This window comes from Phyllobates terribilis, unplaced genomic scaffold (assembly GCF_046119375.1).
Source record: "Phyllobates terribilis strain yellow unplaced genomic scaffold, ASM4611937v1 Scaffold_1__5_contigs__length_1240528914, whole genome shotgun sequence".
Lineage (NCBI taxonomy): Eukaryota > Metazoa > Chordata > Amphibia > Anura > Dendrobatidae > Phyllobates > Phyllobates terribilis.
The window spans coordinates 1,044,783,892-1,044,792,379 of record NW_027362761.1 but is presented as its reverse complement, the minus strand read 5'-3'; the positions used below and the strand labels follow the sequence as shown (position 1 = coordinate 1,044,792,379).

The 8,488-nt window shown below is 40.2% G+C and overlaps 1 protein-coding gene across 1 annotated transcript in view; it reads right to left on the bottom strand.

Annotated features, from left to right (window-relative positions):
* Nucleotides 1–518: 518 nt before the first annotated feature.
* CFAP96 (cilia and flagella associated protein 96) overlaps nucleotides 519–8,488 on the bottom strand; it is a 41,983-nt gene continuing 34,013 nt past the window's right edge. The window contains exons 7-8 of the mRNA XM_073656616.1: nucleotides 2,904–3,070; nucleotides 519–664 (exon numbers count right to left, since the gene is read on the bottom strand). Of these exons, the coding sequence (XP_073512717.1) occupies nucleotides 616–664; nucleotides 2,904–3,070 (216 nt within the window). The 3' untranslated portion in view covers nucleotides 519–615. The remainder of the gene's footprint in view (nucleotides 665–2,903; nucleotides 3,071–8,488) is intronic.

Sequence of the window (8,488 nt, the reverse complement as noted above, 5' to 3'; positions counted from 1 at the left end):
CTTCATTGCATCTCCAAAAGCACCATGGAGAAATGGGGGGCTCATTCTAGTGAAAGTGAGGGTCCCAGCAGTATAGCCTCAAGCAATAAGACCTTTATCTCCTATTAATGTAGTCAGATCTTGCTGTCATACTCCCTTTCCGTGATGTTAACATACATTTCTTAGGTTAACAAGATGTATGGGACACAAAGGAAGGGAAAAGACTAGCCAAGATTTATCTTTTCGTTTTCCGTTATGGAGACACATAGGTTTGCATATGAGCTGCAGACACTAAAAGATAGTTAATTAAATCTCTTTGAAACGTTGCTGTATTTCAGATGCATCGCACAGACAGTGAGTCCACATTCGGCCATGTTAAATACTGGCACTCTGTACAGGAGCAGGAAAAAATGTATGGCATCTACAATGCTACAGGGGTCCGGCCATTCTCCTGCTATGTAAAGTGGTGTAGAATGAATATACTATCATTAATAATCACAGTGCACTTGTAAGGTGTTTAAAGCTTAAAATTATTTTATTTAGAAAAAATATAAACTGTACAGGTGCTTTTTATAATTCTTGTTTTTGTATTGTCACATGTACATTGGCTTTAAACACAGCTATTCCAGTCTGTCTTCAGTATGACATCAGCGTTACCGACTTGTAGTTTTGTGGGTTCACTGACCTGCAAAGAAGTGGACATTAAAAAAATGTACTAATATATAAGCTCTTAGAGACATACCACAAATGATCTGTAGCAGTAATTGCAGCAAAATGTGATTGACTCGGGGGCTGAATACAAATACACGTCACAATTTTCAGATAAATACATTTTAAAATAATTAGAAAACCATGTAGCATTCCCTTTACACTTCACAAATACTTTCTAAAGTCCCAATAAGGCCACGTTCACACATTCAGTATTTGGAGTGTATTTTACATGAGTATTTTTAAGCCAAAACCAAGAGTGGAGCAATCATAGGAAAAATATAATAGAAATACGTCACCACTTCTGACTTCTGTATTTTCCACACATTCCTTGTTTTGCCTTACAAATACTGACATAAAATACGTGAGCGTGGCCTAAAATATATTTAAGTTTGTGGGTGTAACATGAAAAAATGTGGAAAAGTTCATGGGGTATGAATACTTTTATTTATATAGATAGATATACACACAGTGGTGTGAAAAAGTGTTTGCCCCCTTCTTGATTTCTTATTCTTTTCCATGTTTGTCACACTTAAATGTTTCAGATCACAAAACAAATTTAAATATTAGACAAAGATAACACAAGTAATCACAAAATGCAGTTTTTAAATGAAGGTCTTTATTATTAAAGGAAAAAGAAATCCAAACCTACAGGGCTCTGTGTGAAAAAGTAAAACATAACTTAACTGTGGTTTATTACATCTTTGGGAAGCTGAGTTCAATTTCCCTAGCTACACACAGGCCTGATTACTGCACCTGTTCCCAACCAAGAAATTACTTAAATAGGACCTGCCTGACAAAAAGATTATCAAAAGCTCAAAGATCCTCAAAGACATCATGCCACGATCCAAAGAAATTCAGGAACAAATGAGAAACAAAGTTAATGAGATCTATCAGTCTGGAAAATGTTATAAAGCCATTTCTAAACCTTTGGGACTCCAGCGAACCACAGTGAGAGACATTATCCACAAATGGTGAAAACATGGAACAGTGGTGAACCTTCCCAAGAGTGGCCGGCCGACCAAAATTACTCCAAGAGCGCAGCGATAACTCATCCAAGAGGTTACAGAAGACCCCACAACAACATCCAAAGAACTGCAGGCCTCACTTGCCTGAGTTAAGGTCAGTGTTCATTACTCCACCATAAGAAAGAGAGTGGGCAAAAATGGCATGCATAGCAGAGTTCCAAGACGAAAACCACTGCAGAGCAAAAAGAACATGAAGGCTCGTCTCAGTTTTGCCAGAAAACATCTTCACGATCGCCAAGACTTTTGGGAGAATATTCTGTGGACTGACGAGAGAAAAGTTAAGCTTTTTGGAAGGTGTATATCCCATTACATATGGTATAGAAGTAACAAAGCATTTCAAAAAAGGAACATCATACCAAAAGTAAAATATGGTGGTTGTAGTGTGATGGTTTAGGGCTGTTTTGCTGCTTCGGGACCTGGAAGAGTTGATGTGGTAAATGGAACCATGAATTCTGTCTATCAAAAAATCCTGAAGGAGAATGTCTGGCCATCTGTTCGTGACTTCAAGCTGAAGCGCACTTGGGTTATGCAGCAGGACAATGATCCAAAACACACCAGCAAGTCCACCTCTGAATGGCTTAAGAAAAACAAAATTAAGACTTTAGAGTGGCCTAGTCAAAGTCCTGACCTTAATCCGATTGAGATGCTTTGGCATGGCCTTAAAAAAGTAGTTAATGCTTGGAAACCCTCCAATGTGTCTGAATTACAACAATTTTGCAAAGATGAGTGGGTCAAAATTCCTCCAGAGCGTTGTAAGAGACTCATTGCCAGTTATTGCAAACGATTGATTGCAGTTGTGGCTGCTAAGGGTGGCCCAACCAGTTATTAGGTTTAGGGGGCAATCACTTTTTTCACACAGGGCCCTGTAGGTTTGGATTTATTTTTCCCTTAATTATAAATACCTTCCTTTTAAAAACTGCATTTTGTGTTTACTTGTGCTATATTTGTCTAATATTTAAATTTGTTTTGTGATCTGAAACATTTAAGTGCAACAAACATGTAAAAGAATAAGAAATCAGGAAGGGAACAAGCACTTTTTCACACCACTGTATATAATATTATATTTGTTTACAATGCCCTATTGTTCACTAACTTTTGTAGCTACAAAGTCTGCACTTACTGCCCGTCACCTCGCAAGGGGCTAATTCATTAAAAAAAAAGTAAAGTCCAAAAGACTATGGCCCTTACTTTATAACATGTGATTCCAAGATGCTTCTTATTGGATACGATTTGGGCCCTGCTGAAGGCTGGAAGGTCTTTCTTCCTTTTACAGCACTTTTTGTAGACGTTTTTCCGTAGGACTCATTAAAGTGCGATGGATATGGGTCAAATGTTCCTGCCTTCATACCTCCTGGCTGGTAACAGAAATTGCAAGAAAATAAGTTAAAAATTAAAGTAGAAGACAGGCGCAACTGTGCAGTTTAGCAACACAGACAGGATACTAATGGAGCTACCGTCACTTAGGATCCATTGATATATAGCACTGAGCGATACAGGATTCCAGCTGGCTGGGTGTACAGGCATTGAGCGCACCATAGCTCACACTGTCTGCAGGGTAAATTATTAGGAATTCAAATTCTGATGGCCCAGAAAAGGCCTAGAATTGTATCATTGCTTATATGTGTACACTAGGTGCACAGGCATTGGATTGTTCTTGGTGGATGGGAAGTGTGCAGACTATGGAAATGTGGCTGGGTAATGAAACTCCAATAGACCGGGTGCATTTATATATAAAAAGGATGTGCGCTTGTCGATACCGGGGCAGATGTGCACTGCCATATGTAGTACTAGGGCATGTGGATGTTCTAGCACTGACACCATAACAATATCTTATGGGTTTGAGGTCAAATAGCTAAAGTGGGACTTAAATGTCAAGGACTGTCACATACGGGTTTATACTGCATGTGAGTGGGCGGTATTATAACAACTAGCTGCAAAAGAATATTTATGATTATAAACCAGAATACAAGTGAGACTTAGAACATGAATAAACATAATAAAGTTTCAGTAAGTTTTCTGTTTCACACACTGGGGACCAATACAATTGAGAAAAAAAAATGCCTGACTAGCGTCTCGTAACGACGGAATTGTGTTTTTGGAAACTTTCATTAATATCTCGAGTCGATATAATAACTTGTTTACTTGTCATATTAGTACTGAAGAGGTAGGTAGCATTGCCTTCATTTATTTGGTATTCTGAAACAGCAGATATAGTCAATACATTATACAGCATTTGTGTAGATCACGTACCCAGGTATATTGTTTGCTTAGTTAAAAATGGTCCCTGTTGCCTGAGAACCATCAGCTATAAATTGCTTTAACTCCTGCATAACTTTTTTATTTTTTGGTTAATATGGCCATGTAAGAGCTTGTTTTTGCGGGACGAGTTGTAGTCTTGAACGCCACCATTGGTTTTACCATATAGTGTACTGGAAAACGGTAAAAAAATTCCAAGTGCGGTGAAATTGCAAAAAAAGTGCAATTCCACAATTGTTTTTTTTTACCATGTTTACTAAATGCTAAAACTGATCTGCCATTATGATTCTCCAGGTCAGTACGAGTTCGTAGACACCAAACATGTATAGGTTCTTATTTATTTAAGTGGTGAAAAAAAAATCCAATGTTTGTAAAAAAAAAAATAATAATTATGCCATTTTCCGAGACTTGTAGCGTCTTCATTTTTTGTGATCTGGGGCCGGGTGAGGGCTTATTTTTTGAGGGCCACGCTGACGTTTTTATTGATACCATTTTGGATATAAATGATGTTTTTATTGCATTTTATTGCAACGTTGCTGCAACCAAAGAACCCTAATTCTGGCGTTTTTCATTTTTTTCTTATTACGCCATTTACCGATCGGATTAATTATTTTAATACATTGATCGAGCGATTCTGAACGCGGCAATACCAAATATGTGTATTTTTGATTTTTTTTATTGTTTTATTTTGAATGGGGCAAAAGGGGGGTGATTTTGAACTTTTATATTTTTTTATATTTTTAAAAACATTTCTTTTTGCACTTTTTACCTGATTTAATAGTCTCTATAGTAGACTATAAGCTGCAATCTTCTAATCTCTTGTGCTACACAAAGCAGGGCTTCAGCCCTGCTATGTGTAGCAGAAATGCTCATCTGCTATGAACGCCGGCAATGGGGCAGCGCTCATAGCAGATCGGCAATGACAAGCATGGGGGTCTCCTGCAGACCCCAGGTTGTCATGCCAATCCATCCCCACCCCGCGATCATGTGACAGTGACGCCGATGGTCGGAGTCAGTGACGCACTTTTGGCGCAATCACGTTAAATGCCGCTCTCAGTGATTGATCACAGCATTTAACATGTTAACAGTCGTGGTGGGATCGCGATTCCACCCGCGGCTGTTATGGGCACATGACAGCTGTACAGATCAGCTGTTCTGTGCCTGAAAAGATGCGGGCTCTGCACCAGAGGCGGATACACGACCTATGACGTACCTATACGTCATATGTCGTGAAGGAGTTAAAAGGGGTTTCACTTTACTCATAATGCCCAAACAAAAGGCAGCATAAATCAGAGATTGGCTGCACGATTGCTGCCAGGTATGTTTCCGAAAAAAAGTTTGCAAAGCCGGACGAGATGAGTTTGATGCCTGGCCTATCCCCGCAGCGCTCCAAGTGAATGACAGGTCTCTCCTTATACACACACATGAGAGACCTGTCAATTATGTGGAGCGGACTGGTTCTTTAAATGTTTTCTCTGAAATGTCGTAATGTTTCAGAGAACAACATACCTGATTGCAATCGTGAAGCCAGGCTCTGATTCACACTGCCCATTGTTTCCACAGCATGAATGAGGTGACAATTTCACTTTAGGATGTTTGCAGACTAGAGTCTTATGAACAAAGATGAGTTTTTTAAAAGTTTAGTTGCCCACAACATTTGACGTAAGTTTACTTCATGGTCGGGAAGGGGTTCCCGCAAAATTACGTAAACTTACATCATGGCGATCATGAGGGCACAGGACTGTGCCCACACAATTGCCATCAGGGGGTTCGGCTTAAGTGATAGCCGAACCATGGCTGTCACAGCCAGGAGCCACCGCCCTGGGACCTTTAACCCCCTAAACACCACGATTGATAGCGACTGCAGCACTTAAAGGCTGGGAGAGGGAGGGTGCTCTCTATAAAAATAGCTTTTGTTGTGTAAAAGCGCCAAACCATAAAAAATTATATAAATGTGGTATTGTTGTAATCATACTGACCCAAAGAATAAAGCTGTCTTATCACTTTTTTACCACACAGTGAACAGAATAACCACCCCTCCCCCCACCAACAAAAAAAAATCCTATACTGCTGGTTTTTGTTCATTCTGCCGCCCAAAAATCAGAATAGGAAGCAATCAAAAAATTGTATGTGCCCGAAAATGGTACCAATAAAAACATCACCTCGTCTCGCAAAAAACAAGCCCTCACATGACTCTGTCGGCCGACAAATGGAAAAATGATATCTCTCAAAATATGGCGATACAGAAACTTGTTATTGAAAAAAAATGCGTCAAATAGTGCTCCTTGTCTCTCCCTCCCGAGTCTCGCCGTGTGTCTAAGCAGTACAGTACAGCCACATATGGGGTGTTGCCACGTTCAGCAGAACTTGTATGACAGGTTTTGGTGCCATTTTTACCCATTTCCCCTTGTGATAATGTAAACTTTGGGGCTAAAACAAAATTTTTGTTCCCAAATGTAATTACTTTTTTCTTCGCTGTCCAATGGTATAAAATTCTGTGACGCACTCTTGGTGTCAATATGATCACTGCACCACTAGATGAATTCATTGAGAGGTGTAGTTTGTAAAATGGGGTCACTTATGGGGGTTTCTGCTGTTATGGCACCTCAGGGGCTCTGCCAATGTAACATGGCACCCGCAAACCACAACAGTAACATCTGCACTACAATATGGCACTCCTTCCCTTCTGGGCTTTGCACTGTACCTGAAAAGTAGTTTCTGATTACAAGTAGAGTATTGGCGTACTCAGGACAAATTGCACAATCAACCTTGAGGTCCATTTTTTCCTATTAGCCCTTAGAAAAATTAAAAACTTGAGGCTAAAACAACATTTTAGTAGTAAAAATGTAATTATTCTTTCTTCACCGCCCAATGGTATAAAATTCTGTGAGGCACATGTTGTCAGCAGTCTCACTGCACCTCTAGATGAATTCATTATTTTTATTATTATTATTCAGTGGGTGTGTCGTTTGTAAAATGGGGTCACTTATAGAGGGTTCTGCTGTTCTGACACCTCAGGGGCTCTGCCAATGTGACATGGCACCCTCAAACCATTCCTGCAAACTCTGAACTCCAATATGGCGCTTCTTCCCTTCGGAGCTATGTATTTGTAAGGTGCCTCAAAAGTAGTTTTCAACCACATATGGGATATTGGCGTACTCGGGAGAAATTGCGTAACAAATTATACTGTTCATTATGTCCTACTATCCCTTTTGAAAATTAAAAACTCTGGGCCAAAGATACATTTTAGTGGAAAAAATGGTAGTTTTCCATTGATAACCAAAAGTAGATCATTCAAAGGAGCATATAAGCAATTAAACCAAAAGAACAGTAACCCCCCCCCCCTCTAAAATACTCTTTATTAAATACTATTAAAAAAGATTGAAATGATCATACAACACAAATAGACAGACACAAAAAAATAATAAATGTCATAACAGCAGGGGTGCTAAGTAACGTGCACAGTCCCTACTTGGACCCTATTTTTGCCCCTGCCTGTCTGCGGGGGTTTGCACCCTATATACAAGTCGAGACTGGCGACCCCACTCAGTGTAGGCTGACCCTGTTGATCCCTACTGCGCCCTGTACCCTTATCTCTATATATCAAGTAGTCTGCTGTGGTGTCATTGGCTCTGGTGCTCTTACTGGTTAAAGCAGTCAGAGAAAATCAACATTAAGACAGGGAGATAGATATAGAAAATAATCGATCATTATTTGTCTTGGGGCCTAGAATCTGGCCCTACATAATCCCTGTCTGTCATTGGATGTTGTATCCTAATGTTTCTTGGTACCCCCACTCCTCGTTGGCTAGTCCTATTACACCCTGCAGAGCCCTGCAGAGCTCAGGAGGGAGGACCACTAGGAGGAACAGAAAAATAGATAGAATTAGAAGTAGTAACTTATCCCCACTAGAAGTGACACCACATCACACCCCCATCATATAAGAAAGTCTGGGGGTAGATGGCTTACATTTACCAATTAAAGATGACCGATTCGGTATCAGGGTACAAGTTGGTCCCAATCAATATAAAAAAAATATTTAAATAATCAGTGCAGCTCAAATATAGTTGTAAAGATGTGCAGTTGTGGATTTTAATAATCATCTAGGCAGGTTATCGATGCAAATAGTTTTATTCCTTCCGACCACAGTGAACAGCAATTCCAGGTAAATGTCCAACAGGCAATTCTCTTAGTCCTCGATTTTCCAACCTGGGATCAGTAGTTCCACTGCCCCGTACCAGGTGATCCCCACTGTCCCCCAACTTTTGGTTGGTCCACAGCTTTTTGTATCTCCCGCCGGTATATTGGCAGTCACAGCATATGCTCCTTCGGATGAAGGATATCACGACCGCAGCCCGTGATACCACCCAGCTCTCAGTCCGACTAGCAATGAATGTTCTCTCTCCTGCACAGGGTTCAGCCCCCTGAATTGGCAGAAGAGCTCACCCCTCCCTCCCCCAGCTAATTGTGCCTTAGTGGAGATATTTTCTCAGGTGGAACCCATCTCCTGGGTTTGC